Below are 22270 nucleotides of genomic sequence, written 5' to 3' on the forward strand. Positions count from 1 at the left end.
AAGAATACACTGCAAAACACTAACATAATAACTATAAGCAGGTACCATACATACTCGTACTTGGTTCCAGCTGCATTGTGTTTATACTGGTCTCTATCGTACCAATAAAAGCGTAGGACAGTTAATAAGTAACTCCAAAGATGCTACATAACCAACCGCAAGCTTCACGCTTGGTTATCAAGGGCCTAACTGCTATCTGAGGTAAAGCGCAATGGCGGAAGCTTCTAAAGAATGGGAGAGACTTTGGTGTGGCTCTCAAAGGGTCAGAAATAACAGGCGTGTCCCATAAAGATAAAGGGTATGAACTGTGAGAAATGCCTCCCTCTAGTGGGATATCTAGGAAAAAACTCCTATTAAAGGGATAGTTCACCCAAAAATGAAAATTTTGACATAATTTACTCACCCTCAAGTTGTTCAAAACCTGTATGAGTTTCTTTCTTCTGTAGAACACAATAGAAGGTATTTTGAAGAATGTTGGTAACCAGACAGTTGACGGCACCCATTGTATTTTTTCCCTACTATGGATGTCAATGGGTGATGTCAACTGTCTGGTTACCAACATTCTTCAAAATATCTTCTTTTGTGTTCTACAGAAGAAAGAAACTCATACAGGTTTAGAACAACTTGACAGGAAGTAAATAATGACAGAATTTTCATTTTTGGGTGAACTACCCCTTTAAAGGGATAGTTGACTGCTTTCAACTTAACTGCCTTCTCTGTAGAAATCTAGCATACATTAAGAAGCTTAACCTAAATCTATTTTTAAACCGCTCATCTAACCTAGAAAGATGTTTTTCAGCCATGTCACACTTTCACAAAAGCTTGTGCTAATCTGCACCAGACAAGTAATGCTTCAATTACAGCCATATAATCCAGACTGCATTAATCTGTAATCTTATCGTGGACCATCAACCTCTCCCTGTCCCTTAAATCATCCGTCAAAACAACAACAACGGTGTGTTTAAACAGCTGGTACTGCCTTTACTGTCACTGTGCTCTCTCACTCACAGCTGTACTTGCCCTTTAAATCACTGGGAGAGCTATAAACACTGACGAAAGGGAAGCAAAGTTGCACTTGAACTTGTAAATCACAAACGGAAACATTCCTACCGAACAACCCTCCAATACACTGCTCTTTATAAATATGCTGGGATGTGCAAACATCCACGATGCAAAACTAGAAGCTTAAAAAAATACATCAATTCAAACGCTGAAAAGTCAGACCATGTAGGATTTAAAAATTTGGCCAAAAATGCAAACGTATAGATGAATGTATTATTTAAGTCTTTGTATAAACAACATCGGACAAAAGCGCATCATTGAAGTCTGTTTTAACGACTAAGAGTAAGCAGCTTAATTTCATATTCTACTGCACTAGAATGTCTCTACTTGCTTAAGATGGTCCTTTAATAACCTGTCCCTACGTTATCTTAACCTCATCATTACACTACCACAGCAGTAAACAGTCCCTTACGGAGTACCTTCGTTCGGGACGATGGGAAGTGAGTTAAAACTCATCATCAGAGCTAAGCAGCAGGGTTTTCTCATTGTCCCGGGCGCTCAAGCAGCTGTGATTACGGGATATGGGCGGTGCGGTGACTCCCTGCTCCAGGGTGGATTGCTGGGTGTACTGTTGGTAGGCTGGGGAGAAATTGTGGATTGCATCCTGAACCATATCTCCAGGATTCATGGTCTCCTTCAAGCTGCTGGAGATGCTCTTCATGGGGGCACAGCGACCTTGAGAAGGACGGAGAACTTAATTAAAGGTTGACGGCGGCATGAGAGAAGAGAAAGAGGAAAAACACAAGAATGACTTTTCTTTTTTGGACGAACTATCCCTTTAAGATTTCACTGTCCCTGTACTATCAAATAGAGAGGAGATGGGCGTTAAGATCAAGAACTGTAGCCTACCGTACTGTCCATATGTAGGAACAGGGCCTTTAGAGTGCAGCATGAAAATGAGAAATAGAGAAAGGACGGAAATGGGTGGAAGGTTGGATGTGTTGCATGGGATGACCAAAATAAAATTAAGAGAATATGAAAGGTAGATGCGCAAAAATAAAATATAAAAAAATGAAGCATTGAAGTAACAGATCAGCCATATTAATGGATGGATTGAGGAATAAATGATGATTTACATAAAAGCAGAAGAGGAAAAGAGAAAAGTCATGAGATCCAAGCCATTATCATTGACAAAATTTTAAGAGAGAATGACTTTTCTTAATTTCAATAAAACATTCTGGAATCATATATGTGTTATATGTATATATGTGTTAGTGCTGTCAAATCGATTAATCGCATCTAACATAAAATGTAAAACATCTGTGTTTATATAATATATGTGTGTGTATATATATTAATATTATATTTTTTATATATATATATATATATATATATATATATATATATATATATATATATATATATATATATATATATATATATATATATATATATATATATATATATATATATGTCTGTGTGTGCATCTGTGTGTGTATATATATATATATGTGTGTGTGGGTGTATATATACAGTATATATATATATATATATATATATATATATATACACACACAGATGCACACACACAGACATATATATATATATATATATATAAATATAATAATATATAATAATATATATATATATATATATATATAAATATATATTCACACCTATTATATAAACACAAACTTTTTATGTTAGATGCAATTAACCGATTTGACAGCATTATATATATATATATACACTCACCGGCCACTTTATTAGGTACACCTGTCCAACTGCTCGTTAACACTTAATTTCTAAGCAGCCAATCACATGGCGGCAACTCAGTGCATTTAGGCATGTAGACATGGTCAAGACAATCTCCTGCAGTTCAAACCGAGCATCAGTATGGGGAAGAAAGTTGATTTGAGTGACTTTGAACGTGGCATGATTGTTGGTGCCAGAAGGGCTGGTCTGAGTATTTCAGAAACTGCTAATCTACTGGGATTTTCACGCACAACCATCTCTAGGGTTTACAGAGAATGGTCCGAAAAAGAAAAAACATCCAGTGAGCAGCAGTTCTGTGGGCGGAAATGCCTTGTTGATGCCAGAGGTCAGAGGAGAATGGCCAGACTGGTTCGAGCTGATAGAAGGGCAACAGTGACTGAAATAACCACTCGTTACAACCGAGGTATGCAGCAAAGCATTTGTGAAGCCACAACACGCACAACCTTGAGGCGGATGGGCTACAACAGCAGAAGACTCCACCGGGTACCACTCATCTCCACTACAAATAGGAAAAAGAGGCTACAATTTGCAAGAGCTCACCAAAATTGAACAGTTGAAGACTGGAAAAATGTTGCCTGGTCTGATGAGTCTCGATTTCTGTTGAGACATTCAGATGTTAGAGTCAGAATTTGGCGTAAACAGAATGAGAACATGGAACCATCATGCCTTGTTACCACTGTGCAGGCTGGTGGTGGTGGTGTAATGGTGTGGGGGATGTTTTCCTGGCACACTTTAGGCCCCTTAGTGCCAATTGGGCATCGTTTAAATGCCACGGCCTACCTGAGCATTGTTTCTGACCATGTCCATCCCTTTATGGCCACCATGTACCCATCCTCTGATGGCTACTTCCACCATGTCACAAAGCTCTAATCATTTCAAATTGGTTTCTTGAACATGACAATGAGTTCACTGTACTAAAATGGCCTCCACAGTCACCAGATCTCAACCCAATAGAGCATCTTTGGGATGTGGTGGAACGGGAGATTCGCATCATGGATGTGCAGCCGACAAATCTGCGGCAACTGTGTGATGCCATCATGTCAATATGGACCAAACTCCCTGAGGAATGCTTCCAGCACCTTGTTGAATCTATGCCACGAAGAATTGAGGCAGTTCTGAAGGCAAAAGGGGGTCCAACCCGTTACTAGCATGGGGTACCTAATAAAGTGGCCGGTGAGTGTATATTCTACTGTTGAAAAGTTTGGGGTAAGATTTTTTTTTTAAACTTGTATTATTATATTAATAATTATATGAATACTAATATTATTCAGAAATAAATTCTGTATTTAACCTTCTTTTAAACAATAAGCGTTTTACATATATTGGAGAGGGGAAAAAACATACACCATTCGTTCATTAACAAAGAAGCAAAGGTCTAAAGCTCACCAAGGGAATCCAGTCTTTTGTCCATGTAGACTTTGTATGTGAACGCATGTCGCAAGGCCAATGCTGCAAAGAACATCTCAATGCAAATAATGAAGTTCTGGTATCCAGCCGCAACAGTTCCCTCGCCGACAGAAACCTCAGGAGAGCTGATCTTAGGAATCGCACCACACTTCTCCAGGATGGCCAGCAGCATGCCTGAAAGACCAGCAAGATCACATGACCAGTTTACTTACAGAGCACCACAGATGACATGCGGGAAAAAATATGTATATTGTGATGACGAAGCAACAACTCATTCCCATGACTTACTAATACATCAGCACGTTTTACTAATTCGTTTCCTCGTTTTAAGTAAATCGTGCACACGATATTATTCGTTCCCTTGTTTTACTAAATTGTAGCACTATATTAACTTCTTGTGTATTAAACTGTTATATAAAATCATCACATTTGCAATGGTGCAGATATTTAGGGGGAATAAAAAGAATGTTCTTAAAAACTATATCATATGATATAAATATAAAACAAAAACCTATACAGGGTTTTTTATTTTTTTATTTTAGTGGCATTTTAACTGCATTCTAATAGGCTTCATCACAGAGTCAGTCGTTGCCCAGCATCATGTTTATAACTAAACTGCATGCAATGCGAGATGACGTACAGATCTGGGCCGGGCCAGGGTGCGTTAAAAGCATTAATCATTTTAATGCGTTATTTATTCTATAAATAATCACACCAAATTAATCGTTAAATCGACAGCTCTACTTACTATATATTCTGTAAAATAAATTACATGAATAAAAATAAAAGATATAGGGTCGGACTTGATAGTATCCCTAAAGAACTGACATAACTTGCAGATGCCTAAAACAATAATTGGTTGGACAGATTTTCTTTTTCTTTAAAATAACGTAGACAATAAGACTTGTTTTTAAGTAAATAGGGCCAATTTTGACCTTTTGTTGAATATTTCTTAAGCAGCAGATCTGCTGACCTTGCCAGAAGGAGAGGAAGATGACCGATTTGACCATGAGGAACTTGAGCATGGGCCTGTAGGGACTGAGGAGGTCTCGGGTGGAAAAGTAGAACAGGAAGAGGGCGTAGAGGGACAGGCTGACGGAGATGTTGTAGATGATAGTCACATACAGATAACCGCTAGCGACACTGTGGGATCAGAAATACAATTCGAAAATCAAGAATTCAGTTCCTTACAAAAACTTTTACAGTTTTCACAAGCACATACTTGAAGACATCACAAGCACATACTTGAAGTCTCCATCACGATACTTCCCAAAAGCCTGTAGGATGACTGTAATCATGGCCATCAGGGGTTTTACCACACAGAACTGTAAAGTGGCCTGTGAAAAGAATCAAACAAATTACTCAAAATACCTGGATAATTTATAAAAAGGTGCAAGGACTACAAAAGGCATTTAATAATCAGACCTGTTTGCAGAATCTAAGGAAGCCAATGGAGTAGGTCTTGCCCCAAAGACAACATGTTCCATATATACAGCTGGACCTGCAGCAAAACAAAGACAGGTTTCATTTAAGATGTGAAGCTATTACTTAACTTAAAGTTGCACAAATGCACCTACAGAGTCTCATCATACACCAGTAAGAGAATTGATCCTGAGGCATGCATTCCTAAAAACCATTTTCACATGAGAATAACTGGAATATGACACTCACTCAATGGGTTTTCCTCTGATCTCGGCCATTATAGCGCTCTCTCCTCCAAGGTATTCATAACAAAGGCTCAAGAAATTATAGATCACAAATGCTGCGAAAAAATTCAAAGATAGATTGAATTAGCATTGGAATACAATTGCAGTTGTATTTTCATTTCACAAAAACAGCAAACAAATTTGGTAGTTAGGAATGTTGTGGATTAAAATGATCAGAAGAACCTTTCTTGTGCAGTTTAATCTCATACTGCGGCACTGGCAGTCAAGCACAGCGGACCTTTCGGACTAAATCCCCTCATCAGAGTTTCACCAAACACCAACAAAAGGCTATGCCAAACAATGGCACAGTGGTGCACGGCGAAACATCCCTCGTGATGGTCTGGGCATGGCACGAAAAAATCTAAAAAGACTGTAAATACCAGCATCCTTCATCCCTTGAGTACACCATGTGCTTTTCTACACCAGATTATAGGACACCCACAGTTATATACATTTTTAGTAGTCTTGGTATTTTACCCATTAAATTTCTCCATAAGAGTTCTAAGGCACGGATCAAACCAACCAGATCAGAGATGAATCACACTATTACAAACTTTGATTTGAAGCCAAAATGTACACTACCGTTCATACGTTGGGGCTCTGTTTGATTTCTCTTATGCTCACCAAGCTTGCATTTCTTTGATCAAAAATACAGTAAAAACAATAATATTGTGAAATATTATTATTATTATTTTTTTACCATTTAGAATTTTTTCTGAAGCCATTGAAATTGCAGTGAATAGCGACCAAAAGAAAAAAGAAAAAAAAAGAAATTTGATCCAATGCAACACGTGTCATATATTCCAAGTGTTCTGGGGGTATACGATTATGGAGCTAATAATATGACAAAATGATTTGAATTTGAATTGTGTAAATTTGAATTATTTGCAAGTGTAATCTAACAAAACTGAATTTTAAATAGTTCTGAATTTGATTTTTTTTGGAACGAATATTGAACATCTGAAATGTAACAAACTGAAAGGTTTTTATGGCTGAATTTTATAGACATGTATTTTCAAACAGCTAGTTTTTGTGTTCTGAATTCAAATACTGCAAAATTTCAGTTTAAAAAAATACGGATTCAAGTTTTCAAGATGAAGAAATTCGGAACGTCAAATTCAGTTTTCTAAAATTCAATGTCAAAAATTCAATCTCAAAAATTCAGGTCTTACAGAAAGTAGGTCACAGGGAAGAGTAGATGATCTCGGAAAAGTCGAACAGAGCATTTTGGCCAATTAGGGACTGCAGAAGTTTTCCAGTGCGAACGTGGTGGTTCAAGAGGTTGCCGCTCTCTGACTCTGATCATGATCGCCCGGAGGTAAGTTAAACATGAATGATTTTGTGTTCGTGTCGTATTCACGATACAGCACCATAGCACACCCTCTCGACTCATGATCAGAGTCAGAGAGCGGCAACCTCTTGAACCACCACATTCGCACTGGAAAACTTCTGCAGTCCCTAATTGGCCAAAATGCTCTGTTCGACTTTTCCGAGATCATCTACTCTTCCCTGTGACCTACTTTCTGTAAGACCTGAATTTTTGACATTGAATTTTTGACATTGAATTTTAGAAAACTGAATTTGACGTTCCGAATTTCTTCATCTTGAAAACTTGAATCCGTATTTTTTTAAACTGAAATTTTGCAGTATTTGAATTCAGAACACAAAAACTAGCTGTTTGAAAATACATGTCTATAAAATTCAGCCATAAAAACCTTTCAGTTTGTTAAATTTCAGATGTTCAATATTCGTTCCAAAAAAAATCAAATTCAGAACTATTTAAAATTCAGTTTTGTTAGATTACACTTGCAAATAATTCAAATTTACACAATTCAAATTCAAATCATTTTGTCATATTATTAGCTCCATATACGATAGGGTTTGGTGAAAAACAAACCGAAATTTTATGTATTTTTCAACAAACATCCTGACCTTGGCCTTTGGTCTTCAGTGGACGGCTGCGCGTGTTTATTATATTTATTTCATATATACCCAGTAAATTTGGTTGTGAATGAAAGAAAGCGAAAACTAATCTATTTTAGTTTGCTAAATTGCTACAGGCCAAGCGTGCTATTGTTTTAAAATGGAAAGAGACCCAAAGACCCTTGCCTAGTCAATGGGTTAAAGAAAAGACCAGCAGTCTTGCCTCCGAAAAGCTGACATTGTAGTTAAAGGGAAACCTAAAGACTTGTATTGCCTTTTTACACTATTGCAATCAAGTGGATCAGATGGTTTGGGATGATTGAACTACCCACCTCTTATGTATTGAATATGTTAAATATATGTGTCCAGCAGAACAACTAATAACTTTGATAAAGTAGCAAAGGTAAAATTACATAGCGAAAATCAGTGAACTGTGATGAATGAAAATGAATATTTTATTTATGTTCTAGTTTTGTTCCAGAACTCTTAACATTTTTTTGCTTTAATGTTCAAACAAATGCCAATAAATATATTTTAAAAGCTTGATTTTGGTCACTATTCACTGCCATTATATATATATATATATATATATATATATATATATATATATATATATGCAAGCGCAGGGCTTTTTTTTCTCCTTTTGTGGTCTGAAAAAAAGTAAATAATGGTATTAATTTCTTTCCATTTGTATGTGTGTTTTTTTTAAACGTAAAAAATTTAAGTTGGAATCACAAAAGTCATATCATGAAACGTTTCTATAATGTTTCTAAAATGAATGGGATTTTTTATGTCCAGAACCTGTTGCACTCAATTAAATCAAGCAAAACGGTATGAAACGTGCATGTGCGACTCGAATAGATAAATTCAAGAACTGCGCTCCAGCTTATGAAGCGACTGAACTGTGCCAATATTCACAGCATCCCCAGAGGGTGTTAATTTGCCCTCTTCCCTTGCTCTGTGGGGCAGGGTATGTGTAAATCTCTGCATGTGACAGTGACAGTGGAGGTTGGATCTCAGCTCTATATATAGCACACGGACCCTGCAGCCACAGCTGCTCTTCAGTGTTTTGCTGCTGCGGAGTCGAGAAACCGACAGCGGTGCAGCTGAAGGTCTAGTTAGTGTGAACAAGAGCTCACTAATCTCTCCCTCCCACTTTAATTGCCCCACATAACATTTGGAACAGTCTCACACCCAATTAAGCCTATCCAAATATATATCTGTAAATCAAATTATACCACTTGCTATTTACAACCAAGCCAGAACCAAAATTAAGTATCACTTAAAAGCACAATGTGAATATTGCTATGGCACTTTACCAGTGTTATTTTAGTATCACTGAGATAGCATTATAGTTTTTGTTAATATTTTTAATTCAATTTTATTTTTATATGTGCTGTTTTTATTTTAATTTTAGTTAGTTTCAATAACTGTGCTGTGTTTCTGTCATTTTTTATTAGTTTTGGATTTTTTAAAACATGTCTATATAGTTGCTATTAAGTTTTAGTTTATTTAGTTTTAATTATTTTAGTATTTCAACTAAAATGAAAATGAGAAATGTTGCCATGGTATCTAACTGAACTAAGATAAGTTTATATATATATTTATAAAATGAAAATGTTTTTATATGGTTTTAGTTAACACTAATAACCCTGCACTGTATTGGTCTGGTGTCAAACGAACACCTGGTTTATTAGTTCATCCATGTGCATCCGCTCCACTGATGCGCGATAAACACGGTTTCTATGCAACAATCGCTTCTAGAAATCCCAGCTGACCTCAGATCCAGAGAGCTGCTCTAGCAGGAGTCGGCTATAAAATAGGCTGCAAAGGTGTCGTGTTTAAAGCTCCACATACAAAGACAGCTGAAAGAGGAAAAAAGCCTACCCTCATAGCAATCCCTGACAGTGTCGAAGTAAACATAGTACTGGTCGTTGGTAAAGAAGAGAAGGCTGAGCCAGGAGTCGAAGGCGTATATGGGTACGATGAAAAGGATGCGCACTATGTGCCTCTGCTCCTTGGGAGAGCTGTAGTATCGCAGATGCATGTAGATCTGTACAAAATGACAAACAAAAATGAAATGCACTGATTGAGTTTATATTCTCAAGCCTAGCTGGATGAGGGGATGTTTACCTGGTGGCAAGTGATAAGAAGTGCTGTCCACACAAAGAAGCCTGACACTGCCTGGGCCGTCGTGGTCATGAGGAATATGGGCTGCTCTGGAGTGAGCAGAGGAGCCTCTGGGAACCAGGAGATGTTGGGCCCAGCAGGGGCCATTGTGGCTAGCGAGCCTGGAGCCATCCTGTTAACTTCCTCCCCAAAGTGATCAGACAAGGGCACGTCACGTCTCAAAATCTGCGGCGTTAGAGAGATTAGGATGCTAATCAGTAATATGGCAACCTGGGGATCAAAGATGCTGAATGAGAGGGTCTAACGTAGAAATGTGATGTACAATTTTTGGTTGTTTTTAAAATGCCATGAAAGTTAATAAGAGGAAATGAAAAAGGAGTGTGAAACAGTATGATGTAATCATGAATCGTTTCTCTGTAATAATGTGGACAAGCAAAGAAATTAAACTAAAATCAGCCAGAGCTATAGCTATATGAAATGTGAGTAGAGACAGATATTTTCTTTCGTTTTGTGAAGTACATGCGAGTAAAACAGATTATCGAAAAAGAAAAAAATTGTAATGCAAGGATGTGGTCATAAATCAGTTATTGATTGGATGGAGGCAGATCTGAATGCGAGCTTGCAGTCAATTGTAAGAAAGGGCCGGGGTTTAAGTGGACGAAATGATTGGACAAGTCTGGCATATGTCACCAGAGAGAAGTCAGTCATTTCAATGGAAAATTGAGTTATGATTAGGGGTGTAACGATACCCTCATGTCACGATTCGATACATATCACAATACTGAACTCACGATACGATATTATTGCGATACTCCAAGACATAAGATAAAAGGTTAACAAAAAATGAACTGTTGATTAAAATGCTAAATTTGGTGTTACATTGTGGGTGTAAATGAATAGGCTTGGACTTGGTGCTGATAACCCAATGCACAGGGCAATAGTGACACTAGAATAAAAATATTCATGATTCTGAAGCTGAAAATACAGAATTATTTTAGACGAATATGCTTGCACTCTGTCACTGACTATATATTTAAAATAATGTATAGGCCACTTTTTACTGGTAACAAGACATTTGTCATTATCAGGAGCTACAAATATTCACCCATTGCATTATTATATATTATATTGAACATTATATAGCAGTTTAATGTAGTACTGAGTCTAAAACTCTGAAAACTTGACACACAGTCAAGTTTATTTTGTGTGAACTATACACAATAGATATTGTCACTATCCAGGATACATATTGTTGCATTTTTGTATTGCGATATTTTGTGACACAATATATAGTTACACCCCTGGTTATGATACTTTGATTCAAAATTACAAGGTCTTATTTTATTTTTTTAATGAAACATGCATGGAATTCAGGGTAAATTTCATGCCGACTTTATTGAAAAAGGTCATGAAATGATCTAGGAAATTGGAGAACAAAAAAGTTTACATTGATTACCACTGTATAAAGATCAGTTGCACATGTGTTATCCTTCATTTCTGGACCTTAACTTATAAAATACTTGATGAAACAAAAATTAAGAAGCGTGTCTGTGTTCAGACATGGATGATAGTCACACCACTGACAATTTACATGACAACTAACAAAAAATTAAAATAAATGGAGGATTCAATGGTTATATTTAGAGAGCATGAAGAATGAGAAATTATTAAACAATGTTCATTTGTCTACAACTTAATGTATTTCTCACATAGTAAAATTTGGCCACCTTCATCGTTTACGCTAGGAGACTTTTTTTATCAGATACTTAGTTTTTGTCATAAGTACCTTTATAACGTTCTTTCTTCAGCAGAACACAAAATATGTTCTGACACTCTGAGTCATGTACATTGAATAGGAAAAATGATACAATGACCGTCAACAGTGACTGGTGAGAAAGAAAGAAAGTCATACGGGTTTGAAATTAACTTGACGATAACTAAATGACAGATATGTTATTTGTTTTTGGGTGGACTTTAAATCATATGTTTAATGCTTTCACCATTCACTTTTCGTGTTACACATTGACCTTATTTGGAAGAGCAGCATCAATTTAGTTTATTAGTTGGAAGTTCGTCCGAAAAAATATAGTATGAAAAAACAACAAAGTAGGCTATCTACATACTAGAGAAACAAGAGCAACTTACCAATAACATAAACTCAGATTTAAAAGCATTCGGCGTGCACAAAGGAAAGAGAACGAGAAGCGATTCGGCCTTAATTCCTCAAAGCCATCGTTGCTGCCCGTCATCCATGTTTATATTCCAGCGCCGTTTATCTCAGCTGGGAAATCTGCGCTCCGCTCTTTTATATTTGTTCCCATGTAGTACTTCGCCGCGTCTTTGAGCCGTTTACTGTGTATTTCACGACTATTCTAAAGGATTTTATACACAATCCTAGTTGAACTGCGTTGAAAGGTAATTCCTCCTTTTCGAGCTCCCCTTGCCGTTGAATAAAATCTCTTGCGGATTAGTTTAACGGGGATAAAAGTGGAAAGCGTCTGTGAAGTCTGCTACAATAGGCAGCTTTTTTTCTTTTCTTTTTTTTTTTTTGTAATTGGATATAGCTTCAAAACTTCAAAATAAAAGTCACGTGTAAGACTAACCCAATTTACAAGAAATAATGCATTTTAAAGAATTGTGTAATACTGAACACCTTCTTCAACCGTTTGCTAGAATTATACAGATAAATCCTTAAAAACAAAAAAACGTCAATTAAAACTCAATTAATCCTAATTTACTTTACAGTTAACTGAGCTCATGCTATTCCTTGGATAACACAATAAAATAAACTGCATGTCCTTTATTAAATTGTATTTATGTCATAAAAATGGTCAAAAAGTGATAATTTTCTTAATAAGACCCAATCGAAAGTTGCAGGCCATAAAGTAACTAATTGTGTGTAGTGTGTGTGTGTGTGTTTGTTTGTTTTCATTTACATTTACTATCATGCAATTGTGGGGAAAGGGGAATGATAATCCAAAAATAAATGCATGTGTATTTTTTCTTTTGTTTCATTTAATGCAATAAATGATACTTTGAAATTCACAATTTTGTCATTTGAATCAATCCAGTTACTTATTGTCTCTGTGTTTGCCTACTGTTTACATGTATCGTGATCTTCTTTAAGTACATCTTTATAAGTACAATCTTAATAATCCATTAATAACCTTTCAAAAGGGTAAACTGGAATTAAACAGCCCAGGTCATGTTACTTTTTACACCAGCCATGCAAAAATGTTCAGTAAGTTCACTATATAAGTTCCACAATGTTAAACAAGCTGAAACACTCGTACTTTTATATGTGTGTTTATTTATAAATGAGGTTGTCATAATGTCAATGCAGGAGTCTTCATTTCAAATTTTCAGTACACCATATAGTTCAGCTCTGTAATTTTAAGAGAGGAGTTCAGGCCTTTATTAATGCTCAAATTGATCTTAAGGTTAGTTCACTGCAGCAGATATTGAAATCAATACCTCCAATAATTTACATGTTCAATGCACAATCATGACATATCCATTCAGTGACGTCTACAGACCAAACAGCAGTTTGACTGGAAACAACATTCTTGGAAATTCTTAACTTTTGCATATTTAAAATTTAACATGGAAAAGATGGTTCCACAAAACCTCATACGTCAGTAAGGTGTCAACATACATCACTTTTTGTGTGTTAAAGTAACAGTGCGAGGGATACATTTGTTACACTCTATCAATATTCAATTTTAACTTTACAGTCCAACAGGCAAGTCCTTCTTTTTCCCGGCATTTCAGACAAAACAGAGAACAACCAGAATAACCTTCATTAGGTCGCAGGTAAAGATTCTCTTTTCCACTTCCACCGTTTGAGACTTGTGATCCTCGATAAACCTGCCAGTCCACTGTCAACATGCGTCTATATCTTCGATGTCTCATCCCAACAGCAACAACCAGCAGTGCGTGAGGACGGGGGAGCACTTTGTCCCTTACAAAAATGTGGTTCCTTTCTTTCAGCTTCTTGCTTCTGTTTCGCACTCCCGTTTTACATAGAAAGATGAATATAAATGCTTTAGGGGAGTTTTCTGTTGTAATCCTGCAAAATAAAGTAAATGATAACACACTTTAGCAAAATAAGTTAATTAGAATGAGGTAAAATGAATGTGAGTAAATAAATGTATTTAATTATTTATTTATTGAAATAAACATTTATTTAATCTTAAAAACAGTAATATTGTGAAATATCACAATTTAAAATAATTGTTTTCTCTTTTAAGATATTTTAAATTCATTCATTACTTTAGTAAATTCATTACTCCAATCTTCAGTCACATGATCTTTCACAAATCCTTGTAATATGCTGATTTGTTCCTCAAGAAACATTTCTTATTATTATCAATGTTGAAAACAGTTGTGCTGCTAAATATTTTTGTAGAAATCATGATACATTATTCTTAAGTTCAAAAAAGTAAAAAAGAACAGCATTTATTTGAAATAGAAATCTTTTGTAACATTATAAATGTCTTTACTGTCACTTAATGCATCCTTGCTGAATTTTTAATAATAAATTATTAATTCATAAATACCATTACGCGTTATACCATATCACATTATACAACCTGAACTAACCGTGGCTTGTCATAAAATGTCACACTGATATTAGACTTATTGGCATTTTTTACAATGACGATTCCCAGTTCGTCTACTTTTACTTTGGCCTAAAATGCTTATAATCTGCCTTTTTTAGTGTGTCAGAAGAGTAAGCAAGCTTTGGGACATACTACATCATCATAATTGTGTCTTCAACGGGCCGCTCTGCTGTCATCATCTAAACTAGTGATGCACCGATATGAATATTTTATAATATTTTGATATCGATAACCGATAATTCCTTATATTTGATAAATCTAAATCCAAGTTTTTATATAATTTTTGGGAGCCTGATTACAAAAAAAAGTCTCACCATTAAAAGACATGTCCCAACCAAACAAACAAAAGCCAACAAAAAAAGTACAGTAGCCTAGTTTAAACCAGTGCAAGTTTTAGGCCAACTTTAATAAAAAAGAAATTAATTCTAATCATATTTCAAACAATTCAAAACCATCATGGCGAACAGTGCGCATCTGAAGTGTCTCAGCTGAAGGAAAGAATTCATTATTTATTGCCTTTAAAATATTGGCCAAATATTCTTATTGGACAGATGACAATAATATTAAAAATGAACGTATATCGGCCGGTACCGATATGGTGGCCGATATATCGTGTATCCCTAATTTAAACTGTCCTTGTCAATCATTTTGTCACAATTAAAATCCTCCACGTTCAATTTAATTTAGTTCCCTACTGTATCGGAGAGAAATGTAGAAACACATTGATCTGCCAGTCGTGGTTCTTTCATGCAGAGACTCTCCTCAAGTGTTTGCATGATGATGCATTTAAAAGTCAATGACCACACGTATCTTTATAAAAGTTCACAATGCTGTTGCAGATGAAATATAATGTTGATAACATTGAATAAATATCTTTTTATCAGGTGAAATACTGATTATTAATCACTCAAACCCAATCGTCGGTCTTGCACATCCGCCATATTTGTGTGTTTGTAGTTGTAATCGAATCCTCATTCAACGTGCAATGGGTTGTGGGCAATATTAGCCATTATGCAGTGTGCATAGTATAGTATCTTCGGAATACTCATTTCAACATATTATGATTTGGAACACACTAATGCTAATTTCAAATAATATTTAGGACGGATAGTATGCGAATTGGGCACAGCAATTGACAGTTATGTCAGCAGGGGTCCTCTCTATGATATCATTTCCTGTTTTTTCTTTCCACATCACTTTGACCTGGTGGACAAACATATTTATAATATATATATATATATATATATATATATATATATATATATATATATATATATATTAGAAATGCTTCATTGCTAATTTTATGCCAAAAACGTTTTTATTAAGACTTTCATGCTTTTAATGATGCCTTATTTTTTTTTACATATAACTATGTATTCCCCTGACATTTCTGGCTTTTTCATTTTCATTCAGAAACTAAAAACATGCTTATCATAAAAGAGGACATCAAGTCATTGGGCTTCATTCATGAAACTTTCATAAATATACAAGCAAATTCAGAGTAATTTGTGCGTAAAATGGACCTTTATGAAAACTCTCCTCCGGATTCACAACTTCGGTAGATAAACATGTGTGCATTACTGAATTCCAAACATTCGTAAATAGGGCGCGCGTGCACGCTCATTCATAATTAGCATAATTCCTGCCCAACTTGAGTTACAACTACACACATTACGTGTCCAGGAATGCTGTGGAATCTTCTGGACTTCCTTCTCAGGTTTGGCTCCAGTATATTGCATAACTGCTAAAGAGACTAATTGGCCATATGCCTAGCAATATATATTCAAATATCGTGTGTCCACCAAAGCATTTTAGCCAACTAAAAATGCCTGATGCTCTTCTGAAAACGGCCAGCTGAGATGCTTTGGTTGCTATGATACGGAATATCCATGGCAGTAATGTATTACTAGTATCTCATTTCTCCATTGTTGTTCAGTCGTTGCACAAGTAGGATGATTGGTCGATGTAGTATTTGTCCCGCCCCTCCTCCACTGTGATTGGACGGCTGGGTAAAAAGTGACAGTGACGAGTGCTGCCTTAAATACCCAAATTTGAACAGTTAAAAAAACAAAAAACGGGGCAAATCAACTCGTGAAATATTATTATGGTGTATAGTGCATCAAAATGCAATGTCATCGGTTTGCCTAAATTAGAAAACATAACGTTCAAATGTTTTACGCACCATTTACACATGGTATAGCAGGTGTGTATCCGAGGGGTGTATAGCAGGGAGCAGGTGTACATTTCTGTCGTACCAACTAACATTTTGAAAATACAAAACATTTTGTGAGTCACTGAAAATTTACATCAGAACCGCTTTTACGAACGATTTACACAAAAATGTGTTCTGCTCGTGTTTCATGAATGAGGCCCAATGTGTGTATGTATGAACTGCAGGATCCAGACAAAAAACCCACTAACCTCCTAAAAACAGTAAATGAGACTGAACTTGCAGAGCTCATTTCCCCATGTGTTCGAATGGAACGCTGACCTGTGCGAGAGAGACAGAGAGGTCAGAGCAAAAATAAATATGAGGGAATTAAGCGAAGAACTAGTACGTGAACGGAAACCTGTGGGGGAGTGATGCGGATCTGATCGTGACGGAGAGGGAGGTCAGGGGAGGCATTGGCAGGAGCACCGCGGTGCAGCCGTAAACACACTCTCCTTTCCCGCTCAGCTCCTCGGCCTGCTCTTGGAGATGCATTCCCTGAGAGACAAAACAACAGGTAAGAAGAGTTTTAAGTGCTGATATCGAATACCAACAACACAGAAGGTCATAAGAATACAGTTTCATAAGGAAGAGAAACCATATCCTTCGAAAATAACCTGCTCATAAATAGAACAGACATCAATAACACCTCCGCTCGTTCTCAGACTCACCAGACTGTGGCACACGGGAGGCAGGTGTTGAGCTGGCCGGGTCGGGGCCATTGCGGACCCTGTTAGGGGCCGGGAGGTTGGGGCCAGTGGGCAAAGCACGAGCCGCAGAACCAGGAGCTCCACCGCCGGTCCTCTCATCCCTCTCTTCTCCCTCTCCTCTCTGCTCCTTTTCTTTATCCTCTGCTGTCCTGCTGGCGCCCTGACAAAGTCGGAGAAACCCGCAAGGTGAGCAATATAATGCACACTTGAACTGCATTAAATAATGCAAAATGTTTAAAAACCTACAAATTTCAGCATGTTCCAGTCAAACACATAGTCGTATGAAAATCCCTGTCTGTGGAAAAGGTTCCTGAACAGCTGTCTCAGGTAGGAGTAGTCAGGCTTGTCATCAAATCGGAGAGAGCGGCAGAAGTTCATGTAGGTTGAAAATTCAGCTAGAGACGTGAGGAAAAAAAGAAAAGAGTTAAAAGAGAAATTCAATTTCTATGATTTTCTAGCTGATTAAATCACATCTACTCACATGGATAGCCCTTACAAAGAACCTCAATAGGGGTTGACATCTTTTTCTCACTGATTCGCTCATACTTCTGCCTTTTAGTGGCCGCTTTGAGGCCTTGCCAGGGAAGAGAACCCAAGTTAAAGTACATAAGAACATAGCCAAGGGACTCGAGATCATCCCGCCGAGATTGCTCTGTGGAAACAGAAGGGACATTTAGAATAACCCAAAGTATAGAGTCCGTTTTTATCAACAGAATGCATTTCAGTGGCCCTCTGCTGCCCTTACCAATGCCCAAATGAGTGTTAATGGAGGCATAGCGGGCAGTGCCAGTCAGGTTCTTATTCTCACGATACGGGATGTGCTGATGTGTGCGGGCGTCACGATACTTCTTAGCCAAGCCAAAGTCTATGATGTAGACCAGGTTTCCCTTCTTGCCAAGCCCCATCAGGAAATTATCAGGTTTAATGTCTCTGTGAATGAAGTTCTTGGAGTGGATGTACTCGATTCGGCTAATCTAAACATGAAACAAATCAGAAAAAATCGAATCAAAAATCTACTTCTATTTTAATTTATAATAACTTTCTTTTTTTCTAGGTTCAAATTATATTTAAGAACAACATAATTACAATTTGATTTATATAGTTCTTCTTCTGAATAGTCATTATATTTTTTCAAAAACTAAAGCCGGGGACAAACTTAACGACTAGCTGAAACATTCTAAGACTGAACTGAACTCACTTTCAGACTGTTTCCAACGACCGGAGCAGATTTTAAACACCGACTGTGAACACCAACTGAACACAACTGTCTCTGACTCGGCGCATTTGGGCATGATCTGTCGTAAGTATCAAATTACATTCATAACCGGCCTTACAATCATGTAGTATTTTATATAAATTATATACATTTTATAATCTATTTTTACATGCATTTATGATCCTAGGGCAGTGATTCGCAATGAAGTACCCTCAACACTTCACATGTTTGATGTCTCTTATCAAACACACATATTTATCTTGGAGCAGAGGTCCTCCAACTCTTATGTCCTGCAGAGTTTAGCTCCAACCCCAATTAAACACCCCTGAACCAGCTAATCAAAGTCTTACTAGAAACGTCCAGGCAGGCGTGTTGAGCTAAACTCTGCAGGACAGTGGCCCTCCAGGAGCAGGACTGGACACCCCTTGCTGCGTCCCAAATCATATACTTATATTATGCCCTGAAAGTATGTGCTGTTTTTGTGAAGAAAAAGTATACTTTTGAGTGTGTAGCAGAAGAGAAGACAAGCTCGTCATAATTGCGTCTTTAACGGACCGCTCTGTCACTTAGTTACGTGAATCCTGTCAAAGTTTAAACTGTCCTTGTCAATCATTTTTTTACAGTTAAAATCCTCCACATTCAATTTCATTTAATTTCCTACTGTATTGAAGAGAAATATAGTAACGCATTGATCTGCCAGTCGTGGTTCTTTCATCCGGAGACTCTCCTCATGCATTTAAAAGTCAATGACCAAACGTATCTTTATTTGAATCTATATAAAATTTAATCTATATAAAAGTTGACACTGCTGTTACAGATTAAATATAATTTGGACAACATTCAATAAATATCTTTTTATCAGGTGAGATAGGGGGCCTACTGATTATTGATCACTCAACCCCAATTGTCGCACATCTGCTATCTTTGTAGATTTCTTTACTTTTTTATTAGTGTTTGCAATTCTAATCGAATCCTTGTCCAACGCGCAATGAGTCTTGGGCAATATTAGCCATTATGCAGTGTGCATGGATCTGCACTTCGGAAATAGTATCTTTGGAATACTCATTTCAACATACTACGATTTGGGACACTAATTCTGATTTCGAATACTATTTAGGACAGATACAGTATGCGAATTGCGACGCGGCACCCTGTGCTGTAGTTTTTCCTAATGAGCTGATGAGTTGAATCAGGTGTTTGATAAGTGAGACTTGTAAACTATGCAGTGCTGGATGTACTCAAGGACCAGGATTGGGAACCACTGTCCTAGGGCTTTGAAGGTGGTTACCAAGGCATTGCTATATTGCTATGGTATTCTAAGTGGTTTTGACGATGTTCTGGGTGGTTGTTTTTTGGCCCACCTGCGAGCTTCTATTATATATTACGATTCTCATATATATGGCTCAGGTCCCCCCTTCAATTTAAATCTATAGGATTTTCTCCACCAAGTCTCATACTTACAAAAGTAATAGGAAACTCCCCTCAATAAGACACAATATCATGTCGCAACAAATAGTGCAGGATAAGGGGTCCGTTCAAATAACTAACCCTAAGTATGAGCAATAATATGGATTTGTTCTTCAATTACCATCTGGTCTGCCAGCAGCAGGACAGTTTTGAGAGTGAACTTCCTTGAGCAGAAGTTGAACAGGTCCTCCAAGCTCGGACCCAGGAGCTCCATCACCATGACATTGTAGTCCCCTTCAGCACCACACCATTTGATCGAGGGAATACCCACTAAGGTTGAAAGGAGATTGAAGAGATATTTCTAGAAATCCATATTCACAGCATCAGAAAGAAAGCTGACGGAGATCATTTCTCACCTCCACCTTGCATCATCTTATAGAATTTGCTCTCAATATGTAATTGTGGATGTTTAGTCTTCACACTCTCCAGTTTAATGGCTACCTCCTCTCCTGATGTGATATTTGCTCCTGGAAGATTTCATTTTTTACAACATCAGGGAACAACACTTTTATGAAATCTAGATAAGTAAGCAATTGTCAATAATGTTTTTACCCAAGTAAATATCACCAAAGGAGCCACTTCCGATCTTTCGCCCAAGACGGTATTTACTCCCAACGCGTAACTCCATGATTCCTTCTCTAAAAACAGCCTTAGAATCATAAAAACAAATATTATTATGATGTAGATGTCTCCTTAAACAATTACATTTCAGCATTTTAGCACACAGCTGATGTAAACAGGAATGCTAACTTCAGCATTTAACATCATGATTTTCCCTAGCTCAGATTTAATTCACATTTTCAGACAGAAAAGCACTGGCAGTCATGCATCTGACATCTGAGTCATGTGATGTGTGATCCGAACACAGATGCTGTTCAATTCCCACGAACTTGCAATGAAGAGGTTAATTTTTAATCTTAGCAGCATCGCAGATCATCAATGTGCAAACTATGAACGTTACAATAAGGAATCTATTGAAAACGACCCATTTTAATGAGTGTTTTACGGCGTTTGCATAATTGAACACACAAGACGAATCTGTCTTCAGCGGTTTTCAGCCAGTTTTGTAGCAGCCGCACCCAAGACCATGTTGATCCCGAGGTTTCACAAACAGACTGTTAATAGTGGTGGTATTTACATGTATTCAGAGCCGCTAAATGAATCTTAAACACTCATGTCCTGATATGACCTTAAAGCAGGAACATCTTTCTTACCTAACGTGAGGATGGTGGAAAAGTGAGTCTGGTCGACAGGCTTGCGCTCGTAAGACAGGACCCTGGACAGCGAAGAGTGCAAGCGTAATTTTAAACGTCGCATCACAAACGTAATTCCAACCACTGCTTTCCTCCTCAGATTTCTAAATCCTTGCGTTCATATCTCTGCACATGGATTGACCTACTTGCATTAGCGGGCTAGCGAGCAGCAACCTCCCTTGTTTTGTATCCCAGCGTACTTCTCACAGAAATGATGTCATTCACAAACTAGCGGAAGGACCCGGATCACTTCAAGGGGCCGCGCGCTTGACGTGCGTACGCAGCCTCCTTCTCTTCCACACTGCTGCTACACACACGAGCACGACACGAACTACAGCTCTCCGTCTTTTCGACATTATTCTCTTAAAAATAATAGTAGAAATCACGGGGTTTTTTTTACATATGGTAATGTAAAGACGTATTTAGCATTTAAAATAGGCTACACAAAAATGGATTTGATAGCTTTGGTAGCCTGGTACCTTATTTTTTAAATGTATGTACATAAAAAGAGTAATATTTTATGCATTTACTCGTTTGGTAGGTAACTGTGTAATAACTGGGATAATGTAAAATCAGTCAGTAATGCAAAAAACAAACAAAAAAACCCACAAACATTAATATGAGTCTAAACCAATGGTTCTCAACCAGGCCTCAAAACAACAAAAAATAAAGATGTAAATCTCTTTTTTTCTCTTTATTTGAAAAACCAGGGTTACCACTGTCTTGGATATATAATGAAGTCTCATATTAAAAGTGATTTTAGAGTCACGTGAAACACAATTGTATAGCTTGGATATTTTTATAAAGAATATAAAGCTTGAGAATCATTGGTCTAAACTATTTAACAAG

At 37.0% G+C, this 22270-nt stretch overlaps 2 protein-coding genes across 5 annotated transcripts; both read right to left on the reverse strand.

The window, feature by feature from the left end:
* Nucleotides 1-712: 712 nt before the first annotated feature.
* On the reverse strand, nucleotides 713-12463 carry tmem184ba (transmembrane protein 184ba). Of its 3 annotated transcripts, XM_056255424.1 has the most exons (10): nucleotides 12090-12462; nucleotides 9948-10169; nucleotides 9702-9867; nucleotides 5857-5947; nucleotides 5611-5686; nucleotides 5431-5522; nucleotides 5159-5328; nucleotides 4165-4359; nucleotides 1912-1938; nucleotides 713-1737 (listed from the first exon to the last, which is right to left on the reverse strand). In XM_056255424.1, exons 1-10 carry the CDS (start codon nucleotides 12096-12098, stop codon nucleotides 1508-1510), a joined length of 1278 nt encoding a protein of 425 aa, XP_056111399.1. In that variant the 5' UTR covers nucleotides 12099-12462; the 3' UTR covers nucleotides 713-1507. The 3 variants fall into 3 exon arrangements, with proteins under 3 accessions (XP_056111399.1, XP_056111400.1, XP_056111401.1); XM_056255425.1 differs by lacking the exon at nucleotides 1912-1938 and having other exon boundaries at nucleotides 713-1755; nucleotides 12090-12463; XM_056255426.1 differs by lacking the exon at nucleotides 1912-1938 and having other exon boundaries at nucleotides 714-1737; nucleotides 12090-12461.
* Nucleotides 12464-13235: 772 nt separating this feature from the next.
* On the reverse strand, nucleotides 13236-21705 carry csnk1e (casein kinase 1, epsilon). 2 transcript variants are annotated; one of them, XM_056255428.1, is made up of 12 exons: nucleotides 21568-21705; nucleotides 21383-21444; nucleotides 20721-20817; nucleotides 20525-20635; nucleotides 20290-20438; nucleotides 18231-18459; nucleotides 17967-18137; nucleotides 17732-17880; nucleotides 17447-17645; nucleotides 17119-17273; nucleotides 16988-17057; nucleotides 13236-14013 (listed from the first exon to the last, which is right to left on the reverse strand). In XM_056255428.1, the coding sequence occupies exons 3-11, from the start codon at nucleotides 20794-20796 to the stop codon at nucleotides 17025-17027; spliced, it is 1272 nt and encodes a 423-aa protein (XP_056111403.1). In that variant the 5' UTR covers nucleotides 20797-20817; nucleotides 21383-21444; nucleotides 21568-21705; the 3' UTR covers nucleotides 13236-14013; nucleotides 16988-17024. The 2 variants fall into 2 exon arrangements, with proteins under 2 accessions (XP_056111403.1, XP_056111404.1); XM_056255429.1 differs by having other exon boundaries at nucleotides 17137-17273; nucleotides 21383-21658.
* Nucleotides 21706-22270: the final 565 nt, after the last annotated feature.

Source organism: Rhinichthys klamathensis, unplaced genomic scaffold (assembly GCF_029890125.1).
Source record: "Rhinichthys klamathensis goyatoka isolate OS25496 unplaced genomic scaffold, OSU_Roscu_1.1 h1tg000121l_1, whole genome shotgun sequence".
NCBI lineage: Eukaryota > Metazoa > Chordata > Actinopteri > Cypriniformes > Leuciscidae > Rhinichthys > Rhinichthys klamathensis.